Source organism: Alosa alosa, chromosome 20 (genome assembly GCF_017589495.1).
Source record: "Alosa alosa isolate M-15738 ecotype Scorff River chromosome 20, AALO_Geno_1.1, whole genome shotgun sequence".
Taxonomy (NCBI): domain Eukaryota; kingdom Metazoa; phylum Chordata; class Actinopteri; order Clupeiformes; family Clupeidae; genus Alosa; species Alosa alosa.
In genome coordinates this window covers 12,829,455-12,856,082 of record NC_063208.1, presented here as the reverse complement: position 1 = coordinate 12,856,082, position 26,628 = coordinate 12,829,455, and the positions used below count along the sequence as shown (strand labels likewise).

Here is a 26,628-nt window from a genome sequence, read left to right as displayed (position 1 = left end):
AAATTCACCCATTCTTCTCTGTTGAACTCCTCGAGAAGTAGGCTACTCATCACCATGGGCGGATTATGAACTTTCGGGCCCCTGGGCCCAGATGTATTAAGGGCCCCCCACTTATTTTCATATATGTGGGAGGGGGGGTTTGGGGGTCCTCCCCCAGAAAATGTTTAATTTGTTTGATGTGATTTCCTGTATTCTGGTGCATTTTGGGGATGGCCAATACTAAATTCAATCAGATTCATAGCCTACATCCTGATTTGTTGATATTGAGGCAATGATTTCATGCAAAGGCTTGGGCTTCAGGGCCCGGTAGGCCCGTGCAGTAATCCATCCCTGCTCATCACACATGTGTCACATGAAAGAGCCTTTTCTCAGCTTTTAAACGGTGCTAGCTAGCCACTGTTTGCTGTGATAAACAGTTCGCGAGAAAAATAACTTCAAGAGATTTAATAATTATTTTCTGCGCCCATCTCCACATCCATTGGTCTCGGTGGAATATCGTAGGCCTACACACTCTTCACGCAACACATGACAAACCATAAATCAGAATAAACAGCAGACCTTACCGAACACAAAGGTGTAATGCATTCCCGTGTATAGTTAGCTGTTCCAGAGTAATCCGGTTTTTAAATAAATTATAGCAAAATTCGGCTGCATTTCTTAAAACTGAGTTGTGCTTACATCGCCTAGATATCTGTAAATATTACAATCAGAGAATACACAGGCAGCTCACGGTTAAGAGTTTGTCAATGTAGCCTTAATGATTTCTTTTCACAAAATGCTAAGCATGCATGTATTTAAGTTAGTTTCTTAAAACTGAGCTGTGCTTATATGGGCATGATTTCATAACAGACCAAATAGAAAATAAATGTTAAATATAGCCTACATATCTGTAGCCTACATATTAAAATCATATTATGTAGGCTACATAGTGTAGTTAGATCAAGTTGGAGAGTAGCACATTTTAATCATCATGGATAGTAGTTGGACAGTAGCACCCAGTGGACCCGAGTGTAATAAGTCCTATGTACCTTCACTGTGTCCTCCTCCTAACTGGGCCTGCTGTGTGTGTGTGTCTGTGTCTGCGCGTTTCTGTGTGTGTCTGTGCGTCTGTATGTGTACGTGTGTAAGTGTAGGTGTCTGTTTGCGGAAATGTTGTCTTTCTGCACCTGCTATTCACACACAAAGTTACAAAATTGTTCCATTTCAAGCACTTTCACCTGTTCTGATTAAGTTCTAAGAAATAAGCACCAATAATGATTAATAACAAAAATCTTGTTTATTTTTTTACTTTTTTTAATAATGGAATTTCCTCATTTTCTCACAAAAACGAAACTGATCATACAGTATGATCATAAATGTGATGTCAAAGGGGTAAATGGAAAATATGAACCATAAATGATGTCTATATCATTGGTAATTGAGCTAAAGTAAACATCTGTTTAGTCAAGTAATCAAGTATTTTTGCATAAATTGTTATGGCTGTATTGATTTAAAAGCCTGATAATCTGGTGGGTCCACCAGACCCGGGAACATTGGCTGTGTAACAAAAATTTGAACACTTTACAAGGGTTAAAAATGAAGGTTGAAGTTGTGTTAGGTTGATAATGTCACTCACTCCAACTCAGGGAGTCTGGCAATGTGCAACACTTTGTTTGTTTTGTAAATGTATGTATTGTTCCACGGTTGGGCTTGTGACTTTGTCTCCACCCCTATCAGTCTCTCATTAGTTATCATATTGATTAGCTTTGTTCTTTTCACTTGTCGTGTGGTTTGCCAATAATCTGTTTCCTCTGTGTGGTTCTTTGTATTTACACCCGGTGTTTGGCTTGTTCTTGGTCTGTCATTTTTCTTGAGCATATTGTGTTTCTGCTTCATGTTGTGTGCACCCTTGTTTCTTGACCGCGGCCCCTGGCTGTTCTCTTCTGTTTTGCCTGTTTACGAAGTAAATACTTCTCTTTCATAAAGATGATTCATTCTGGATGTTTTGTGTTTGCATCCAACTTCTAGTCAGCAGTTCTCAACGCTTTCCAATGTCTTAAGTTGTACTGAGATGGAAAAGTTAATGTCTGAACCTTTCCATCTTAAGTATAAATGTGTTTAAAGGATTACCTACTGTTCTTATGTCCTAAACCTAAATAAATATAAACAATAAGTGAAATGCAAGCAGCTGAAGTCATGAAAATCTCTATATCCATGCAGATACAAAAATGCATTCCAAGCTGGGATGTGTAAAACATCATACCACCATACATTGCCAAGCCTAAATAATCAAGTGACGTTATGTGTTTAAAACACATAAACACATAAAGCATTCAAATTCTAGCAGCATTTAGTCGTGGCCTAAAAGTGGTCTAAAAAAGACAAATTCCTATGCTGTTAGTCAAGTATTAATAAGTCAACCTACAAAGTAGCCAAATGTGTGTATGAAAGTGTTGAGCATTCCTCTTTATCCTCTGTAATCTTGCTTTACGGGGATAAAGGTATTAACATTTACATGATTACGGGAAAACTAACTTTCATAAAAACTATGAGTCAACATGTAACTGTTCGTCCAGTCATGGAACATCAAGGTGAAAATGAAATTTACCTTTATTTAAGCACTTTTTGTCCGCCTGAAACTTTGGTTGCATATTCTCAACAAAGATAGAAAAATAAATCTATACTAGCAAAATCTGACACAAATGTATAATTGGAAAAGCGATGAAAAATATGTGATGTATTAAAATATAACACACATAGAGATGGAGTGTAGTAATAGACAATAGTAGACAATAGACAATGGTAGTGTAGTAATAGACAATAGTTCCATTGTTGACTGCATTCAGTCAGATCCAAAGTAATGTGTCAACTCAACACAATAAGTTTCTTATTGCTACAAAATCTTTTAATTTACTATTTCTCAAATGAGTTTGGACAGACAGACAAAAGAAAACAGATTGAGGCTGAATAATCACATTAGAACTGCCTTTTGTTCGTCTTTTTGCCTAGAAACAGTACAGTACACAGAGCTCAGGCCTGACGGTGCCAACCATTATATAATGAAAATCTAATAGCTTGCAGCTGATTGGCTAATGACTCAATGCCAAATGCATTATAAGGCCAGGTGAACTGTAGAGTCTTTGTATCTGCTGCCAGGTCCAGGTAAGACCATCTCACTTGAATCGACTCAGAAAGCTTTCAGATGGTTCTGTAGCCATGCAAAGTCTCAGTCTTCTTCAGACTATGATTGACTGAATGCACAATCTGTTTTGTTGATGTGAAATCATTAAGACAATGTGCACTGTACTATGTCTGAGGTCTGTGCTCATGGCTGTGATTATTTTTCAGACATCCAGAGAAAAAAATATTTATCTTCTGTAGCCATGAAGATGAGAGGGATACTACGTTGCTTTGCCACTCTGCTTATTGCTGGTATGTCTCACAGTTGTCTTCATAAATTGCTCCGAAATAATGGACTGTGGCACAAAATGGAAGTATTTTACTGTATGTACATAATACCACAGTAATACTGCTCTTCAATGTAGATATATAGAGGCAAAGTTCCCTTGGCCTTTGGAATTAAAATAGCCCCTCATCATCACATACCCTATTTTAATTCCAAAGACCAAGGGAACTTTATCAGGATGCATAGTAGCCTATCCTGGATCTATGAACTTTTTCGCCACAACAGGTCATTTAACCATCACAATAATTTCTAAACTGTTTTATTAACTTGTAAATGTTGCAAAGGGGGCCTTTAAACTTTAAAGACACATTTTACCGTGGTTGAGGAGGAAGGTTAAGGAAATTTCCATGTTAAATGTGCAATCGTATCCGAGAACTCAAAGGATTCATAGATTCCTAGCTTTCCCCTCAAAGGTTGCCCATGCCAGTCACTCTCTAAAATTAATAATTTTAACATGATAGTGGTGATGGTAGTAATGTAGTGGTTAAGAGCTGGGCTAGCATGCAGTAGCCTGAAAAGTTTGAGGTTCAAATCCCAGCATCCACCGTTGTGCCCTTGAGCAAAGCACTTAACCCCAAGTTCCTCTGTGTACAATTTCCCTTGTGATAGAATTGACATAATAAGTAGGCTAAGTCAATTTGGATGAAAAGTGTCTGCTAAATGTAAATGTGTGCCTCTGATACACCGTGGCAGGTTTAAAATGTTGCGTTAGGACTCATTTACCTTGATTGATTTATTTACCTATTCGTGAACTTTATTTGTATTCTGAGTAATTAACAGCCTTATTAATATGGGATAAATGAATAGATGATAACGCAGTCAGTAGTTAATAATAATATTGATTTTTAATATTATTATTATTACTGTAATTAATTGGGAGTGGCAAATATATGACAACGGTATTTAAAAAGTTGTCACCATGATATAATACCAATAAGATTACATTTAAATGGTGGTGATAGCAATCAAGGTCTACACTAATAAGAGCTTATTTTTTTTCCATATTTTTTTCCAAGGTCTACACTAATAAAGAGCTTATTTTCCAGGAAATGTCTTTGCGGGACCAGCAGTTGCTGCAACGGACACAGGGGTCTGCTGGGCCATGGGGGACCCTCACTATCGCACGTTCGATGGCAATTTCTACAACTTCATGGGCAGTTGCTCATACGTCCTGGCCAAGAACATGGATGTGGACGCCACCCACCCAGCTTTTGAGGTCACTGCGAAGAACACAAAAAGCGCAGGCTCACTGCTTACATCTGTCGGTGAGGTGACCATTAATGTCTATGACAACGTGATCAAAATATTCCGTCATGAACTCAGCATGGTTTGGGTGAGTTGACCATTTTTGTGACCTTGATTGTACCTTTTGTGACCTTGATTGAGTAATGTTAGTGCTAAAGCCATTTATTTGTGTTATTCGCAGGTCAATGATAAAGTATGGAACCTGCCTGTCACTCTAATATTTTCACAAGAAGAGATCACGCTCCGACAAAGTGGTCTGTCTGTGATCTTGTGGACAGACTTTGGGCTGACCGTGGAGTATGACTGGAAGCAGTACGTGAAAGTAACCGTGCCCAGCAGTTTCATGGGCAGAGTTGGTGGCCTGTGTGGTAACTTTGACAAAAACAAAAACAACGATCTTATCAACCCAGACGGCTCTGTGGCAAACAGTATTGAGGCCCTGGGAAAGAGCTGGAGGGTACCAAACCAAAAGGATGAACAGGATTGCAAAGATGAGTGCACCGGTGACTGTGGGGGCTGCAGCTGGTGGAGGCGAGGAAAGGCTGATGTGTTCTGTGGTGTCATGACCCCAATACTAAACTTCCAGTTCAGGGACTGCCATGCAGTCATTGAGCCACACATCTTCTTTGACATGTGTAAGTTTGATTACTGTCGAGGTGGTGAGATGAAGAACTACATCTGTGACATGCTGGGAGTTTACACGGATGCCTGCCAAAGAGCAGGGGTCAAGGTCTATGACTGGAGAAGGCTTGCCCACTGTCGTAAGTAGCCATAAGATAACTAAAATTAGGCTAACCTGAGCAATAATTCTCAATATATGTTTTATTAGTTCATCAGAGTTGTATTTATAAATGTGATGTCTACATGAAATGCACTTGAGATGCCGGTGTCTGAGCAGATGGTTCAAAAGCACTTATCTTCCCTGCAGCATCTCCTGCATGTCCAGAGCACAGCCACTTTGAGTACTGTGGGAATGCCTGTCCAGCAACTTGTGAGGATCCATCTGCTCCTTCCTCATGCAAAACCCCTTGTGTCCAAACCTGCACTTGTGACGAAGGCTACTTCCGTAGTGGCAACAGATGCATACGCAAGGAGGAGTGTGGCTGCCAGTATAATGAGCTCTATCTACAACCTAGACAAAGCATCTGGGCTGATGAATGCACACAAAAAATAACTTGCAACTCAGGAAGAATTACATCAGAGAAGAAAACTTGTGGTCTTGGTGAGGAGTGTAAGGTGAAGAATGGCATTAATTCCTGCCAAGCAGTTAAATCTGCTGTCTGCACTATCTCGGGTGACCCTCACTACAATACCTTTGACCATGTAAAGTACGACTTCATGGGAACCTGCACCTACACAGCCGCTGAGGGCTGCCATCTAGACGGTACCGACCTCACCCCCTTTACTGTTGTGGTGGAGAATGAGAAATGGTATGCAATGTCAAATGATCCCAAAGTGTCTGTGGCCAAGCTGGTGGCTGTGACCGTTTATGGTAACACCATAATCCTGCGAAAGAATCAGAAGGGACTGGTCTGGGTGAGTACGGTTTTCTGATTATGCTTATGTACTTCAGTTTCCTGAATGGGGAGCCAGCAAGTTTTACAACGTCCTTCATGCTGTCAGATTTATCTAAAACACATTCCAATAATTCTGAACACAACTACTTCTCATCTGAGTTTAGAAACCAGTTATTTTTTTGGAAAATATCACACTCCATCTAGACACTTTCTGTCATGTATAACACAACTCAATTCTGTTTTTTAAAATGAATTCTGGTTTTCTAAATAGGTCAATGGAGCCATTATGAACCTCCCTGTGAACCTCAATGAAGGACAGGTTGTTGTCCAGCAAATTGGTTCAAATGATGTAATCTCAATTGACTTTGGGTTGAAAGTGACTTATGACTTGGTGTACCACGTCACTGTCACAGTTCCTGGTACTTATGCTGACAAGACCTGCGGTCTCTGTGGCAACTTCAACAACAAAACAGACGATGAGTTTCAGCTCCCTGATGGCAAAATAACCAAAGATGTGACAGCTTTTGGGTCCTCATGGAAAGTTGGTGTGCCTGGTGTAGTTTGTGAGAATGGCTGCGAAGGTGACAATTGTCCCAAATGTCCAGCAAGCGAGAGGCTCAAGATTGAATCTGAGTGTTCCATCATCACTGAACCCAACGGACCCTTTGCAGCATGTCACGCTGTTATTGACCCTGCATCCTACTACCGAGATTGTGTCTATGATGTTTGTGTGGCAGAGGGAATCCAGATGCTTTGTCACAGCATTAATGCCTATGTCATTGACTGCCAAGATATGGGAGTTAAGGTCTTGAACTGGAGGACACCCAGCTTGTGTCGTATGTATCCTCTATTTTCATGTAGTATTCTACCCCCTTGCTCCATTCAGTTTAACACAATGACATTGTGAAGTGTGTTGTTGTCTAATTTGTTAGTTCCATTTGAGACCAATTTAAATCCAAATCTGTCTCATTCTATCTCTTCTCTTCTCTCCTTATTCTCATCTTAAGCCCTGACCTGCCCAACAAACAGCCATTACAGCATCTGTGCTTCAGCCTGTAAGACCCCATGTCCTGGGCTTACCAGCGTCACCTGTGCTGATGTCTGCGCTGAGGGATGTGCCTGCAACACTGGCTATTTCTTCAATGGAACAGGTTGTGTGCCAGAGGACGAGTGCAGTTGCTACATCAACGGAAAGACCCTCAAGGTATGAGACAATTAAAAAACTCTCTATGAGACAATTAAAAAGCACTCCATCGATGACCAATGTTACTACTGTACAACAACTTGCTTTTTTTGGTGACTAACAGTGAATATATTCATGCGTTAGTATGACTAAAAATCTATAAATCTATTGATTTTTTATACAGATTGGAGAGACAGTGGTGGCCGATGACTGTACAGTCAAATATTTTTGTCCTAAATCTGGACACGGCCATATGAAGTCCATGTCTTGTACCTTTGATGAGATGTGCGGAGTTCAGAACGGGATCCGTGGATGCTATCCCAAGCAGTGCATTATGGGAAATAATGGGGTTTTCACCACCTTTAATGGCAGAGTAGGAGATGTACAAGACAGTGGGATGTATGATCTGGTGAAAATCTGTGACGACACCATAGCAGAGGGATGGTTCCGGATCATGATGGACCTGCAGACCTGTCTGCAGACTGGTCAGATGACTGCTGTGGGCATCATTGCCTTCTTTGATGATGTATCAGTTGTTGTTAACAGCAACTTTGAGACCTTGGTGAGTCTATGGAAAATAACATAAATCCTGGAGTTGATTTGAGAAACTGTGCAGTAGAAATGATGTCAGCTGTAACACAGACATTAGCTGTAAAAAAGGCATTAGTGATTAAAGGTGTTAAAGGTGCAGTCAGCAATCGTATGCAATTTCAAGCCCAAAACATTTTTGTTGCTCAACCCCACCTTTTAGTGATCTTGAGGACTAACAGTCCATTAACTTATCACACATTTTTGCTTTTAACAGGTTAATGGAAAGAAGGCAACTCTGCCCATCCAGATGCAAAACGGCGTTTCCATTCAAATAACAGATGACCTGCTGGTGATCGAGAAGATGTCTGCTGTTGTTGTGTCTTACAGTCTTTCTTGGCAGATCACAGTGACTGTCAGTGACAGTGTAGCCAGGAATGTTTGCGCCGCATGTGGAAAGTTCTCAGAAGATCCAGCCCAGGCCACCTTCGCTAAATCCTCCATACAAAACTATCTCAATGGCTATAGATCACCGATCTTTAATTTCTGGTAAGTAAAGTTATGATCAAAGATTATAAATGGCGGAGCCACTTCCGGGAACCCGGATTGCATTAGGGGGAGTCAAAATCCCCCTTTATGCAGAGCAGAGACGGCAACTGTTCCATTGAACTCTGTGGCCATAGCTCAGAATTTACCACATAATGTTAAGATCTTGGTTCTACAGGGATGTGAATTTTGGGCACATTTTCATGTTTCTCAAACCCTTCTGAGTATTTCAGGTACATTTCTAGCATTTTTGAGCATTCCAGTCTGGAGAAAATCAACCTTATAGCAGGTGTGCGCCTGTTATTTATTCTGCTGCTGTTGGCCGGTTGCTACGTACACTCATCAATACGTCAACGACACACCTCTTCATGCAGACTGGACTCAATCCCCATTTCGGGCCAAACGACAAACTATCTTGCTTCGCCATATATAATCTTTGTTATAATGTCCTTCGGCCTTTCAGCCTCCTTAAAGAGCAACACTTTTGCGTAGACACCAGTTCATTTTTACACTGTGTTAAGTTCATGTGCAGCATAGGAAAGCTTTAAGAGATGGTGAAATTCAGTTCACTCTATAACATTTAATCACGAGAATTTACAATGTGATTTTTAATGTTCAGCACCAATGAGCAAAATTCTGGTCAATTTGTCAAAACTAAATTGCTTCTCTCTCCATTTTCAGCCCACAATGAACAATCACAGAAAGAAGAGTTTATCCATGAGGTTGCAGATACAAAGTACCAATAACGCCTACATGCCCTAATAATGCAACTGTAAGCCAATCAATGAAGCAATATGTTTTCCTCTCTACCCATATTTGAAATGTTCGCTTCATAGCATTAGGATAGTGCTGGGTTCTCCACAGTGTCAGCTCTAAAAGTCCTTGTATATAAAACATAAATGGGACAAACTGTCAAATCGTGACACGATGGTGCAAAATCGTGTTAACTGTCCTGTCTGTGATCATAGCTACAAAATTCACTGACATATAAAGCAGAACTGTATATGATGATATTTGTTTTCAATAAAGCAGTGCATCTGTATTTGAATACACATACCTCTCCTGGCTTAATCTTATTACTATCATATATCACTTTCTGCTGTAATGAAAGTATATCTTCTTCAGTCGGTCACTCAGACCAGACTACACATACAGATATACAATATGCACATTAAACATGTTATTATATTTTCTCTCTACCACTGTGGTAGTGTACTGGGTGTACTGAAATACTTACAGGCACTACAGGGAATAGCCTCAACAAATAAAAAGGTCATCACGTCAATAAACTAGATGTACCACAAAGTAGTACAAAATATGACCGCGCTCAGTCCTGTACATTCTCTCCGCAAAAATAAATCACGCTTGTTAATTTGTCTCCATCTCCTTACCTCATCCCCTACTCTTGCAACTTTGTGTCTGTAAATGAGTGTGTGCATAGTGTGTGTTTGCTTTTGTGTATAGACCCTTTCAACAATAAAAACAAAAACAATGCTTGAACGTTCTATTTGGGCCCCAATCTACTTCCTCTGCATTAAGATAACATATGGAATGTTAAAAAGGAAGTCTTGTGGGGCCAACTATGATGCTGATAATGGAACTCTCTTGAAAGGGTCCATACAGTTAGGCTTTTAAACCCATGCTAAAGTTGACTAAAAAGAGGAATATAAAATCATCTTTTGCAAATTGATCTTAATGCCTTAAGTAAAAATATGAGGAAATATCGAACCTTCAAGGACACCAATTTTCTTTGTAAATGCCCCACCTACCCACCTACACACTACACACACACACACACAGTCACTGCTCCACTCCCCTCCCGCCCACACACACATCTTCACTGTCATCACTCACATACATTACATACAGTACTCTGCTTGCAATAGTAAGTCCCTGCCCCCCCCCCCCCTACATACACAGCACATTATTTCATCAGGAAGCTTCTCCAACACACATCCCCAACATACTTACAGCACACTGCCCCCCCCCCAATACACAGCACATTGTCTCATGAGGAAGCTTCTCCAACACACATATTGCACACTGCCCTCTCCCCACATACACAGCACACTATCCCATCTCCCCTGTCATCCCCCCACACACACACACCAAGACCCCTGGCAGTTGGGTTAGCCCCTTGAGCCGTGGATCTGCCCAAGGTTTCTTCCTTGGTAAGGGAGTTTTTCCTTGCCCCTGTTGCTCTTGGGTGCTCCTTGTTGGTGCCCCCCACCCAATCCCAATCCTCCCCCACCTTTTTATGCAGCCCTTGCCACTTAATCTACTAAACCCCTCTTCTACTGCACTTTTTACCCCCCCCCCATTAATGCACAAATAGGCTGACACCAGACATAATTTCACTGCATTTCTTACTTCCAGTAACTATATGCATGTGACAATAAACTTCCTTGTATCCTTGTATCCTTGTAAATGAATAATGTATCGTAAATAAATAAATGTTCTTCCTTAAAATACATGGGTCATAGGTATTCGCACCCCTATGTTAAATTCTCATAGAGGCAGGCAGATTTTTATTTTTAAAGGCACACTATGCAGGTTTTTTAGCTTAATATGCAAGTTTTTTTAGCTTAATTTGCCTTCATTTAACAGCTTCAGAGTCATTGGAATGGTTATATGACTTTTTTTAGGGTTGAATGGTGGCCGCCTCGCTTCCCCTAGCCTGTGAGCTGAAAACCACCCTTGCAACTGTGGGCCGGCGGGCTGACAGCCTCAGTGTCAGGAAGTATAACGAGTGTAACGAATTGCTTTACTGCATTCAAATACACATACACGCCAGGCACCGGCTAGAAAAAGGTAGCGATGGAGTTTCTCAGACATTCGTCATGACAGAGCCAGCGAAAAAGAAGCAAAAACCGAGAAAACAGTAAGGAAATTGCATAGTTTACCTTTAAAGGCCAGTTATTTCATGGATCCAGGATGCTATGCATCCTGATAAAGTTCCCTTGGCCTTTGGAATTAAAATAGTCCACATCCTTAGGTTGGATATTTCCTCATTTTTTTACTCAAGGCCTACTTGCCTTTACTTAAGGCATTTTTTACTTTAGGCCGATACATGCCAACTTGTAACATCAACATAATTGATTCCGCCGCCATATTGGATTTAATCAAAAACACAGTTTTCACAGGTCACAAATTTCATATGATCTTCACAAAAATTGGCACAGACCATCTTCAGACCCTGCCTTATCAATGCATTACTTTCTGGAACAATTGAGGAAAGCATTCGCCAGTAACAGCCAATCAAAGTTGGTGGCAAAGCCGCCAAACAGGAAGTGAGCTGATACCGTAGCCTTTCAGGTATCAAAACAAATCTTGGTACATGGACTAAGGACCTAATTAGGAGGATGCTCAAGAAATTTGGTGACCTTTGGCCTCTAGGGGTCACTGCAATTAGCAAAAATGCATTTTTGCTTGTAATTGTTGTTGATGTGTTTGGAATTAAAACTAACTAGTTGTGTCTTCTAATACTGCTCAGATATGTTTTGATTTTTGAAGCTTTATTCACAAGTGTTTCCTTAACACAGCCAATTGAAATCCGCTGCGATGCCGCCAAACAGAAAGTGACCTTATATCTCAGGTAATCTTTGGTAGCTAGACATGAACCTTACTCGGACAGCATATGGCCATGTGTCACAGCATTGAGTTGCCATTGCAACTTCAGCCTTACTGCTTGGTCCCGTCATTGCTGCTTGCAGCTTATTTTGATTTTATATTAATTTTTGATGATTTTTATTTTATATTAGTTTCATTATTTTTTTCACAGTGAAATGTTACTAGAACCTACTGGTATGCCAAAGAACTTCAGGTTCCTCTCCAAAACACATGGGGGGCACCACCATGCATCCAGTAGACTACTACAATGGTCGTAGAAGGGGAATGTATAATGTGGATATTCTTTAAAACGAGCCTTTAAACATGTATAATCTTATTGGCTGTGTAACATGTTCATTTTGTTTTTCATTACAGTCTATGGCACTATGGCATGGAGTTAGAAGGTGAGAACAGTGGATAGTGGATACTATGGATATTCTGATATTCAGTGCTTGCAAGCAACTTGGTGCATACGTACCAGAGCGGTGGGTGAAGCGTAAAAAATCTGGATATCTTAGCAGAAAGTGCCCTAAGAGAGTAGGCTAAGAGAGAGTAGGCTAGTAGAGTTGTGTATAAATACAGCTGCTCAAAACTTGGGCTGGACCTCAATATTGTTTGCTATTTTTGTAAGAATTCCACTAGTTTACTCAGGTACTTCAAGACATTGCTTCTGGTTGATGCACTGCTTTATTGAAAACATATTTCATCATACATACTGTAGATGGAATACAGGATCAGTAAAAGTTGTAACTGGTGATAACAGATATGGCAGTTATGATTTTTGCACCATTTTATTATCTCATTAGGGCATGTTCATCATCACTGGTTAATTTTTTAACTCAGTTGGAGATGTGAGCTTTTTTGGCATCCTCATGATGAATCCTTGGTTCTGTGATTCTTCACTGTGGACTGAAAATGGAAGGAAAAAAATAATTCTTGACATGAATGAACATGGACTTTTGTTCATGTCCTCTAACTCTGAATATATTAAGCAGTTATATAAACAAGACAAGCTGTTTCTTGATTTAAAAAGCTCTCTATATTTAGTGCTCCAATAAAACACAAAATCAATGTTTTATAAGTTTCTTCCAGTGACTAATCTATTTCTAGTCATTATCATATTCTTCAGAGGAAAATTATAAAATGTCCATTTAAATTCTGGTGATTCCACCATCTTCATTCCACTATCAACTTTACAGTGGTGCAAACACTGGCAGACTCAGAGGAGGGTCGCACACTAAATGCCCTCAAAAATGTCCTATTGACTGGTCTTTACATGAGAAAAACATTTAGTGCCACTTCAAACAATCAATTTGAAGAATGTGTCTTAATGAGTGCGCTTCTAGTGTTGTAAATGTAATGTGACTCTCTATAATTAATATAGTCTGCACTTGGCGTTCCTTATGTGTGTCCATTGGAATGGGGTGCCATTAAGGAGTGCCCTCGATGCTGCTCTTACATGACAGCGTTCCAAAGGGTGTCACTTTCTGTGCAGAATGCAGTAGAATGCAGCCCTGTATATTGCACTACATGTGAGAGAGCATAAAGAAGTGCCGACGTAGGTGCTCCTCTAGTGGATAAAATGTGAAGCAGTGAAGTAAAGGGTGTCCCTACTTGCATCAATTTAGGCAAATCTCCTAATGGATGCCCCTACAGTGGAAAATATGTGAAAGGTGCCCTTACAATGGGATATATAGTTGAGCTTCCCTATAGGTGCCTTTCTGAAAAAAATTCATGAAGTGCACTGCAGCACTATGACGTGCCCTTGCACTGGAAAGGAACAGATCCCAGTATAATGAGATGTAGTGCCCTACAGTCTTTCTTACCATGTGCCCTCTAGGGGAAGGTAAAAAGGAATTAAAAACTATGAGACTATGAGTTTTAGCTTTACTGTTTCTGTTTCAAATGACCCAAAAATGGTACATTTACTGTATGTCTGAATTGGGCCCCTCAATCATATATAATGGGTTATGTTATTCACCCCTGATACTTAAATGGGGGCCCTCAATCAAATTACCCAGGTCATGCTATGTGTGACAATCATGCTGGGTAAGTTTTTCATGTCTCTGCCCAGGGGCCCAGTGGCTCACTCCATGCTTGATACATCATGGCTTTTTGCATGGGGCCCCATGTTGTGAGATATGTGCCCTTTTTGCATGGGGCCCCATGTTGTGAGATATGTGCCCTTTTTGCATGGGGCCCCATGTTGTGAGATATGTGCCCTTTTTGCATGGGGCCCCATGTTGTGAGATATGTGCCCTTTTTGCTTTTTCACCCTGCCCTTCAAAAAGTCTGAGTCCACCACTGGGTGCACATGATGTCAACTTTCAGTGGTGCACATGATGTCAACTTTACAGTGGTGCACATGATAGCAACTTTACAGTGGTGCACATGATAGCAACTTTACAGTGGTGCACATGATAGCAACTTTCAGTGGTGCACATGATGTCAACTTTACAGTGGTGCACATGATAGCAACTTTACAGTGGTGCACATGATAGCAACTTTACAGTGGTGCACATGATAGCAACTTTACAGTGGTGCACATGATGTCAACTTTCAGTGGTGCACATGATGTCAACTTTACAGTGGTGCACATGATAGCAACTTTACAGTGGTGCACATGATAGCAACTTTACAGTGGTGCACATGATGTCAACTTACCACGTTGTAAAATGTACTGGTGACCATTCAAAAACGTTGCTCTGTACGGAGACTGAAAGGCTCTCAGCTGGCCTTCCACATGCTCCACACAGTTGCTCTGCCACACTGTCACTGACGGTCACTGTGATCTCCTGTGACCGACTGTAAGACACAACAACAGCAGACTTCTTCTCGATCACCAGCAGGTCGTTTGTTACTTGAATGGAAACCCCGTTCTCCAGCTTGATGGGCAGAGTTGCCCTCAATCCATTAACCTGTAAAAAATGAAAATGTGAGATCAGTCCAGGATAATAGACTCTAGTCCTCAGGGTCCCTATGAAGTAAGAAGAGTTCAACTGTGTCATCACATTCTATGCTACTAGATTTCTGGAAAGTAACTCAGTGAGTAATGTACCATGATTGATGCAACCCTTTTCAGTACAATTTTAACATAAGCCCTGAATGAATCCCTGTGGAGTATGTCCACACACATTCATTTTAAGAGTGTACAAAGAGACTGGCATCCCTGTGACATGGGAATAGCACATTTCATAGTAGAGGAGCACCAGCTGGCAGAAGTAAGCTGGGACTACTTCTACTACCGGTACATCATCTGTAATAACTCTAATCTCCAGCCTTTACAATTGACATGATTTATATTTTATACAATTATTTTTTTACAATGAGGCACAACACAGATTCACACATTAACTCCTGGTTTTATGATATTTCCAATAGACTCACCCAGGTCTCAAACTGGCTGTTGACCGTGATAAATGCACCATCGAAGAAGGCAGCGATGCCAACAGCAATCACTGGACCAGTCTGCCCACAGGATTGCAGGTCCATCAAGATCCGGAACCACCCCTCTGTTGTGGTGCTGTCACAGGTTGTCACCAGATCATACATTCCACTGTCTTTTCTTCCCACATCTGCTACTCTGCCATTAAAGGTGGTGAAAACCCCATTATTTCCCATAATGCACTGCTTGGCATGGCATCCACGAATGCCATTCTTAACCTCACAGGTCTCATCAATGGCACAAGACATGGATTCAGTATGGCCATGTCCAGATTTAGGACAAATATATTTGACAGTACAGTCATCGGCCACCACTGTCTCTCCAATCTGAGAAAAAAAAATCAATAGATATATATGTTTTTAGTCATACTAACGTATAAATATATCACTAAAAAAGCAAGTTGGAGTGCTTTTTTAATGGTCTCATACCTTGAGGGTCTTTCCGTTGATGTAGCAACTACACTCGTCCTGTGGTACACAACCTGTTCCATCAAAGTAGTAGCCGGTGTTGCAGGCACATCCCTCAGCGCAGACATCAGCACAGGTAACGCTGGTAAGCCCAGGACATGGGGTCTTACAGGGTGAAGCACAGATGCTGTAATGGCTGTTTGTTGGGCAGGTCAGGGCTTAAGATGAGAATAAAAAGAGAAACGAAAACAATGAGAGATATTCAAATTCAACCTTCGCTAGGACTGACAAAATAGGGTAACGCTTTACTTGACAGTATTGACATAAGAGTGACATGACACTGTCATGAACACATGACATTGTCATGACACATGAACCCTAACCCTAACCCTAATCCTAACCTCTAACCCTAACCTTAACTCTAAACCTAACCCTAACTTGTTATGACAAAAACCGAATGTCACTTAATAACAGAAGCGCTATGTCATAAATGTTTATGACTTGTTTATTACACGTTCATGACAGTGTCATGTCACTCTTATGTCGATACTGTCAAGTATAAAAATATAATAGATGGTCAAAATAGACATCTATGTCTAGAACATGGCAATGTGTTAAATTGAACAAAGAGGATACCTTTTAAAATACAAAATTAATATAATTGTGCAATACATACGACATAGGTTGGGTGTCCTCCAGTTCAAGACCTTAACTCCCACATCTTGGCAATCAATGACATAGGCATTAATGCTGTGACAAAGCATCTGGATTCCCTCTGTCACACAAACATCATAGACACAATCTCGGTAGTAGGATGCAGGGTCAATAACATCGTGACAAGCTGCAAAGGGTCCCTTGGGGTCAGTGATGATGGAACACTCAGATTCAATCTTGGGCTTCTTGCTTGCTGGACATTTGGGACAATTGTCACCTTCGCAGCCATTCTCACAAACTACACCAGGCAAACCAACTTTCCATGAGGACCCAAAAGCTGTGACATCTTTGGTTATTTTGCCATCAGGGAGCTGAAACTCATCGTCTGTTTTGCCGTTGAAGTTGCCACAGAGACCGCAGGTCTTGCCAGCGTATGTATCAGGAACTGTGACAGTGACATGGTACACCAAGTCATAGGTCACTTTCAACCCAAAGTTAGTTGAGATTACATCATTGGCACCAATTTGCTGGATGACAATCTGTCCATCATTGAGGTTCACAGGGAGGTTCATAATGGCTCCATTCACCTGTGTTGAAAATAATAATAATTGCTTTTAGAAAAAGAACTATCAGATAAGTCACTTATCAACAGAAAAAATGTCTGGAAGGACTGTGATATTTTCTATACGGTATGCCCCCATGCAAGTACTAGTTCTTAAGGTAATTTGGGGGTCATTGTGTATCCAAGATCAACCAGGGGTCTAGTGGTTATAAAACTCCAGAGATAATGTTGCTGACCCCCTGCAAACTGATGTAAAGTATAATTTGCTAGATGTACTCACCATGGCCAGTCCAACCTGATTCCTGCGCAGGATTATGGTGTTACCATAAATGGTCACAGCCACCAGCTTAGCCACAGACACTTTGGGATCATTTGACATGGCGTACCATTTCTCATTATCCACCACAACAGTAAAGGGGGTGAGGTCAGTACCGTCCAGATGGCAGCTCTCAGAGGCTGTGTAGGTGCAGGTTCCCATGAAGTCGTACTTTACATGGTCAAAGGTGTTGTAGTGAGGGTCACCCGAGATAGTGCAGACAGCAGATTTAACAGCTTGGCAGGAACTAACGCCGTTCTTCACAGCACAAGTCTTACCAAGACCACAGGAGGACTTCGCTCTTGTAATTTTTCCTGAGGTGCAAGTTATAATTTCTGTGCACTGATCATCGCCCCAGAAGGTCTCTCCTGGCTGGACATAATGCCCATTATACTGGCAGCCACACTCCTCCTTGCGTATGCATTTGTTTCCGCTAAGGAAGTAGCCCTCATCACATGTGCATGTTTGGACACATGGGGTTTTGCATGAGGAAGGTGCAGACTGATCTTCACAAGTTGCTGGACAGGCATTCCCACAGTACTCAAAGTGGCTGTGCTCTGGACATGCAGGAGATGCTGCAGGGAAGATAAGTGCTTTTGAACCATCTGCTCAGACACCGGCATCTCAAGTGCATTTCATGTAGACATCACATTTATAAATACAACTCTGATGAACTAATAAAAATATATTGAGAATTATTGCTCAAGTCAGCTGAGCAATGTCAGCTGACAACTAGTTTTAGTTATCTTATGGCTACTTACGACAGTGTTGAAATTTTCTCCAGTCGTGGACCTTGACCCCAGCTCTTTGGCAGGCATCTGTATAGACTTCCAACATGTTGCAGATGTAGTTTTTCATGTCACTACCTCGACAGTAATCAAACTTGCACATGTCAAAGAAGATGTGTGGCTCAATGACTGCATGGCAGTCCTTAAAGGAAAGATCTAGAATTGGAGTCATGACACCACAGAACACATCAGCCTTTGTACGCCTCCACCAGCTGCAGCCCCCACAGTCGCCGGTGCACTCATCTTTGCAATCCTGTTCATCCCTCTGGTTTGGTACCCTCCAGCTCTTTCCCAGGGCCTCAATGCTTTTTGCCACAGAACCGTCTGGGTTGATGAGATCGTTGTTTTTGTTTCCATCAAAGTTACCACACAGGCCACCTACTCTTCCCATGAAGCTGCTAGGCACGGTCACTTTCACATACTCTCTCCAGTCATACTGGACAGTCAGCCCAAAGTCTGTCCAGAAGACCACAGACAGACCGCTTTGTTGCAGACTGATCTCTCCTTGTGAAGAAAGCCGTAGGCTGAGAGGCAGATTCCACATTTCATCATTGAACTAGGAATTACAAGAATTATTTATTTTAACCACCATTTTGTAACTCACATTGCTCTTCAGTTAGAATTTGGATTAAGTAAAGAATATGAACTCACCCAGACCAAGCCGATTTCCTTGCGCACTATTCTAAATACGTTGCCATAGACATTAATGGTCACCTCACTGACAGTGAGGAGGGAGTCTGCACTTTTCGCGTTCTTCGCAATGACCTCAAAAGCTGGGTGGGTGGCGTCCACATCCATGTTCTTGGCCAGGACGTATGAGCAACTTCCCATGAAGTTGTAGAAATTGCCATCGAACGTGCGATAGTGAGGGTCCCCTATGACCCAGCAGACCCCTGTGTCCGTGGGAGCAACTGGTGGTCCCGCAAAGACATGGCCTGGAAATTTTTTAATTTTTTTATTAGTGTCAGCCCTGATTATCATGACTAATATTTATAATATATTTATTCATATATCTTACAGGTATTATACACTGGTGACTGCATGTGTGTTCTAACACCATAGTTATATATCTGCCACTACATTCAGCTATGAATTAAGGGTATTATTTCTATCTTATTTATATACGTGTCTAACTCATTCGTATTTATTGTCTATTCAAGTAAATTAATTGTTAATTTTATCCCATGTAATTCTAATGTAATTCATGTAGTTTGTGAATAACACTAGAATATGGTGTGTAAGAGGCCTATATCTGAAATTAATCCTAGGAAAAGTTTGGGCATGCATCTGTAGACAAATAAAATACATTCTAAAGAAAATACATGTTTATATCTCTTTGATTTGATTGAATTTGACTGTGAGTGCATTTTTCACAATATTTATTGTCAGATCTCTTAAAGATTTGCACCCCAAAAAAAAAAAAAAAAAAAAGCTATACATCCTGGGAAACAAACACTAGTGGCTTGGACAGAGCAAGAAATAATTTATAATAATCAACATCCTGCTTCAGGAGCACAAAGGTGTATTGCAATACTGAAACCAAATCAAAGACCAACAAATATGACAAATATGAATAGCATGCTTTTATTTGGGTAGAATGAAGACCAACTGTATAAAATGATATTGGGTTAGACATACCAGCAAGAAGCAGAGTGGCAAAGCAAGACAGTATCCCTCTCATCTCCATGGCTACAGAAGATGATGGTTCTCTCCGAATATCTGAAAAAAATAATCAGTCATGAACACAGACCTCAGCATGTGTTTGTTGTCTTCATGAAATAGGCCCTCGTTTATATCCTAGTCCTAGTTTATCTCCGTCGACTAGTTTGGAGCCGTTGGGGAAATGCTTGCTTGCTCCAATTGACTGTTTTAGTTTGTGTAGGCCTACTTGTTGCTAAAAAGCACAGTGTAATCCTCAGATGTCCCAGTAAGGAAATCCAATCCTGGTAGTTAGTGTTTTGCCTCTGGATGACTGGATCTAATAAGCAGTTCCACCTTTTTTTTTCTCCTCAGTTACTTTCTTTCACAACCAAAAGTCCCTGGAATGACAATGAAAGTGCCAGAGCCAAATGGTTCTCTACATTGCACTGGTAGGTTCACATATCTGTGTGAGTTAAAGCTTTTGTTTGCTAGGTAAAGGTAACACAAGGCGACTCAACAGTATCACAGAGGTGGTCTTACCTGAACCAGAAAACTGGAGTAAAGACGCTAGGTGACCACCAGGCCTTAAATTGCATTCGGCACTAAGACATTAGCCAATGAGCAGCAAGCTGACATATTTTTGATGTCACATAGCTGGTATGTGCAGGTCACATGCCACGTACTGTACTTAGGCAGTCTGCAAAATAAAACCGATAACATTAGATAACATTGACGAGAAATGTGCTGATTGTGAGATATTATGGGATATCTTTTAACTCATAGTGTTTCTTGAAACTGCACTGTGCTGTTACTACTATTACTGTATTTTTCCAATTACATATTTGTGAAACAAAGAAAACGGACTGGTGCATGACTAACGTTTTGACACCACTGTCTTCGAAGATACAGTGGTGTTGAATCATTAGTAATTTTTGCTTGAACTAGTAAAGACTTTATGTGTGCTCTAGTTTGTTTTTTTTGGTTTTAACACTCTACCACCCTACCGTTGTGAAACACCTGATTGTGCAGCTTCAACTGGATGAGGTGTGGAGTATCCCACTTTAACTACATATTTGTGACTGATTTGTGCAGATTTATTTTCCGGTGTTTGATATTAATTTGTTTAGGATATGCAGGATACTGCTTGTGTCCTAGCATTGTTCACCCCCAATTAAGAAATTTGTGGGCTTTTTAAAGGTCATTTTCATTTTTTGCTGTTGTTGATGATGATGTTTCAGGTTACTGAATGGATACTCAATGTCAAATGGTGAGTCATAGTTTGTATGGAAGAAAGATTCTGATACACAGATAAATGGAATGTTTCTAATTTACCATCATGTCAAGCAAGATTACTGTTATCAAAATGGAGTACTTAATGGAATACCACACCCCACCACGCTTACCATACACATTAAGTTTTTTGGCCATCAAGACTAATTGCTAATTAATGCTGTGGGTTTAAGTCTTTACTTAGTCACACACTAGGTGAAGTGAAATTTGACCTCTGCATTTGATCCATTCTCATGTTTTAACCTATTCCATAGGTCATATCCCATACTGAACAGCGAGTAGGCCTACTGTACACACACATTAGAAGCAGAAAGCATATACACTAGAAGCAGTGAGCACACATGCATTAAAAACAGTAAGCACACATACATTGAGTACACACATAGTAAGCATACATACAGCTCTGGAAAAGATTAAGAGACCGCTGCATATTTTTCTGATGTCATCCTACGGTTGCTGAGTGACATTCATATTCAAATTTACAGTGGTCTCTTCATTTTGAATATGACCGTCAACTCATTTCAATGTGCAGTAGTCTCTTATTTTTTTCCAGAGCTGTACATTAGAGGCAGTGAGTGCACATACATTAGAGGCAGTGCGCACACACATTAGAGGCAGTGATCGCACATACACATATTAGAGGCAGTGAGCACACAAACATTAGAGGTAGTGAGCGCACATACATTAGAGTCAGTGAGCGCACATACATTAGAGTCAGTGAGCGCACACATATTAGATGCAGTGAGCACACATACATTAGAGGTAGTGAGCGCACATACATTAGAGTCAGTGAGCGCACACATATTAGATGCAGTGAGCACACATACATTAGAGGCAGTGAGCACATATACATTAGAGGCAGTGAGCACACACACACATATTAGAGGCAGTGAGCACACATACATTAGAGGCAGTGAGCACACATATATTAGATGCAGTGAGAGCACATACATATTAGAGTCAGTGAGCACACACATATTAGAGTCAGTGAGCACACACATATTAGATGGAGTGAGCGCACATATATTAGATGCAGTGAGCACACACACATTAAAGGCAGTGAGCACACATACAGTATATTAGAGTAGGTGAGCACACATTAGAGTCAGTGAGCACACATGCACATATAGTGGTATGCAATAAGAGGAAACTGAATCTTAAAAAGAGAAGGGATTTACCTGAGGTATAACAATAATGAAAAAATAAAAAAGTAGGTAAAATTATAATTTCTTAATACGAGTTGATGACTTCAAAACTTTTACAGCCTCATAACTCAGAGATTTTTCATTTTCAAGGTTCACACAACAAGACATGTATTCCCTCAACCAGCTGTTCTGCCCTGCAGCACATCCAAGATCTAAACTGTGAGCACTTCACTAACATCTGACTTCAGCAAACTACCAGATCACATGTCAGTTGGAAATGGTGGTAAAAAGATGAATGTTAAGTTCCTAAACCTGAGTAGTATCTAGGTGACTTCTAGCTTTTCAGAGGCAGGACTGCATCAGGCAACCGTGAGTTTGTAATGACTAAGATGGCTATTCTGACTTTATTCTGATGTCATCTGTGGGGGAATGTCGTTAGGTAAGGCTTGTTTGCAAATAATGAAAAAAAAAAGAATTTAGAAAGCAACTGGAGGCAAGATTGTGCAATCAATTCTTATGGTCAATATAAGTCTTTTTGTGGCAAGTGATATGTTAGTTATTTGGTCCCTGTTTTTTCTACTTGTGACTTTACGTCTAGTGTTGAGGTCATTTGCATATTTAAAAAAGAGTTTTCCAAGAAACTTCAAACTTCAACTTCAAACTTACTTTTCATGGGGGAAAAAATAACCCCATTAGGTTGTATTTTGGGCATATGCAATTAGTATATTGCTCATTTGCATATTTTAATTAATTTTCAAACAAACTTCTAATACAAAATGTTTTACTTTTCATGTAGACTTTCATTGTGTAAAGTTTTATTGTGGTAGAAGTAAAGGAAAAAATTAAGCTTATGCGGGTATATACGCGTTAAGGGCCTTTTAAGAAACTGCTTCCTGCCCCTGATTAGTTTCGAGAGAAGCCCTACATTAAAGCTATCTCTGAAAATAAAACATCTACTTAAGGGAACTTTCAAATGTGACTTGTCCAAACATTGTGCTGACATTAAAGAAAGGAAGTAATTTAGCCATTTAATACAAACACTTACCGTTACACTTATTAATTAACCATTTATTAATTGCAATACCATGATTGTAGTGCACCATTAACCTTGCACACACGTCTGTGTAATTAACATTCATATCACTCTGTGCATAGATAAATGTGCTATATAAATAAAAGTTACTTACTTATGTACAAAAGTGGAAATTGTGTGCTGAGGGCTACACCCTGAAGAATGGTGCTACCATGCACGGATTACTACTTACAGTTAAGAACAAAATTATTCATACCCCTGGCAAATCTTGATTCAATGTTGATTTTCTCTTTATCGATATGTTTGTTCTGAAACATGGAATCAAAAAAAGAAGCATTTTCATCTTTTTTAACATTTTTATGAAAAATGGTGTCCAAAATTATTCATATAATTTTTAAATAATCAATGGAAACATCTTTATTTACATTCACAGCTCTCAAACTGGTTCTTATAATAACTACCAAGCCTCTCCATGTCTCCACAATGATTCTAGACTGCACCTTTTTAATAGCAATCTGGGTTTTGAGTCAAGAGCGATTATTTGCCATCCCTCTGGCCTTGTGCTCACTTGACGACTATGGACTATGGCTGGGCCACTCTAAAATGTTGGTATTGTTCTCGGTTAACCATTTCTTGCCTTGTTTAGCTGTATGTTTTGGATCATTGTGTGGTTTAATGGTCCAATGCCGCCTATTGGGGCAGGTCTCTTGGCAGACAGCCTGATCTTCTCCTCCAAAATTCTCAATTTGCCCCTTGTTTTAGTGTTACCGTTTACTTTGAGAAGTTCACCAGGTCCCATTGTCTGAAAAACACCCAAAACGAATACATTTCTTAGCCTGGGTGTTCCCATGCTGCCTTGCGCGCGATTTGATTCACGCTGCTAAGGCAGCCTGGAGACCATGGAGCAAATTTTCGCCTGAGATAGGGAACCAATCACAGAACAGGGGGGAAAGCAAGACGATGATGAGCTATGCACAGACGCATTTGATAGACATCCGTGGCACCCAATAAACGGATCTGGGCATTTTTTTCAAATACGAGAAAATGAACGTTTGGTTCCCAGACCACGTCTCATTGAGAAGTGGTGGCGCTAGCCAGGCTATACATTTCTATAGCTATTGTCCACATTGTGGATGGTGTTTTGGTGGTTGAAATGTTCACTCCATCTCAAATTGGATCACTTGGTCATCTTGGATGCTGATCATGGATCACTCTTCTCCAAAAATGCACAACTCAGCTAAACCTTTATAAGGGCACACCTGGACAAAAAATTTAGCTTTCACTGATTTTTTTTTTGACCCAGGGACATGGCCTGAGATTGGCATAAAAAAGAAGCATTAAATTACAATGACACCATTTCAATTTCAATTGTGGGGGTTAGAAAAGTATTATTTTGGGATGCTTTTCAACCAGGGGGACCTGGTGACCTTCTCAAAGTAAACGGTAACACTAAAGCAAGATGCTACACTGAGATTCTGGAGGAAAAGATCAGGCAGTGTGCCAAGAGACCTGCCCCAATAGGCATCATTGGACCATAAACCATACAATGATCCAAAACATACAGCCAAACAAGTCAAGAAATGGTTAACAAAGAACAATGTCATATTTTAGAGTCCAGACCTCAATCCATCAAAAAAGTGAGTACAAGGCCAGAGTGATGGCAAATAATCGTTCCTGCCTCAAAACCCGGATTGCAGCTAAAAAGGTGCGATCTACAATCATTGTGGAGACATGGAGAGGCTTGGTATGTATTATAAGAACCATTTTGAGAGCTTTGATTGCAAATAAAGAGGTTTCCAGTGATTATTTTAAAAGGGTATGAATAATTGTGGACATGCCATTTTTCATAAAAATGTTAAAAAAAGATCAAATGTTTCCATGTTTCTACCACATTGTCTTACAACCATTTGGCAGTGTAATTTTCATTCAGAACAAACATATTGGTCAAGAGAAAATCAACATTAAATCAATATTTGCCAGGGGTATGAATAGAATTAGGCTATGAATAAGGCTGCTCAAGGCCTGTGCTGCTGAACTGGGGGAGCCACTGAAGCACATCTTCAACTGGAGTCTACGTCTCGGACAAGTTCCAACACTGTGGAAGACATCATGTCTCACCCCCGTCCCCAAGAAACCACACACCAGCGAGCTTAATGACTTCAGGCCTGTCGCTCTAACATCACATGTGATGAAAAAAATGGAGCGACTGGTCTTAGGTATGCTCAGACCCCAGGTACGCCATGCACTAGACCCGTTACAATTTGCATACCAGGAGAAAGTGGGCGTGGACGATGCCATCACTTATCTTTTACACAGGTCACATTCTCACCTAGACAAGGGGAAAAGTGCTGTGAGAATCATGTTCTTTGATTTCTCAAGTGCTTTTAACAACATTCAACCCCTCAGACTGGGAGACAAGCTCTTGCAGATGGGTGTGGACGCTCACCTGGTAACCTGGATTACAGATTACCTGACCGAGCGACCACAGTTCGTCAGACTGAAGAACTGCCTCTCTGACACTGTGATCAGCAGCACCGAGCCACAGGGAACTGTGCTCTCTCAGTCCTGTTCACCCTGTACACATCTGACTTCTGCTACAACACCGAGTCATGCCACATGCAGAAGTTTTCTGATGATACTGCAATTGTGGGGTGTATCAGGGACGAGCAAGAGGAGGAGTACAGGAGCCTGGTGGAGGACTTTGTGCAGTGGTGCAAACTCAATCACCTTCAACTAAACATTTCAAAGACCAAGGAGATGGTGGTGGATTTCCGCAGGTCTAAGCCCGCTCTGCTACCAGTCTCCATTGATGGGGTCAATGTGGAGGTGGTAAGCACCTACAAGTATCTGGGTCTCCACCTGGACAATAAACTGTACTGGTCAGCCAACACTGATGCACTCTACAAGAAAGGACAGAGCAGGCTGTACTTCCTGAGGAGGCTGCGGTCCTTCAATGTGTGCAGCAAGCTCCTCAGGATGTTCTATCAGTCTGTTGTGGCCAGCGCCCTCTTTTATGCAGTGGTATGCTGGGGAGGAAGCACAAAGATGAAGGATACTGGGCGACTTGACAGGCTGGTAAGGAAAGCTGGCTCTGTAGTGGGAGCTGAACTGGAGTGCATCACTTCAATATCTGACAAAAGGACCCTAAACAAACTGATCAACATCTTGGACAATGAATGTCATCCGCTCTACAGCACTATCAAGAGCTTGATCAGCTGGAGACTTCGCTCACTGCCATGCACAACTGAAAGGCTGAGGAAGTCATTTGTTCCTA

At 40.8% G+C, this 26,628-nt stretch overlaps 1 protein-coding gene across 1 annotated transcript; it reads right to left on the bottom strand.

The window, feature by feature from the left end:
- Window positions 1-12,741: 12,741 nt before the first annotated feature.
- LOC125284896 (IgGFc-binding protein-like) lies at window positions 12,742-16,733 on the bottom strand. The gene is made up of 5 exons (XM_048229050.1): window positions 16,602-16,733; window positions 15,947-16,143; window positions 15,461-15,844; window positions 14,738-14,991; window positions 12,742-12,982 (listed from the first exon to the last, which is right to left on the bottom strand). Exons 1-5 carry the CDS (start codon window positions 16,687-16,689, stop codon window positions 12,973-12,975), a joined length of 933 nt encoding a protein of 310 aa, XP_048085007.1. The 5' UTR covers window positions 16,690-16,733; the 3' UTR covers window positions 12,742-12,972.
- Window positions 16,734-26,628: the final 9,895 nt, after the last annotated feature.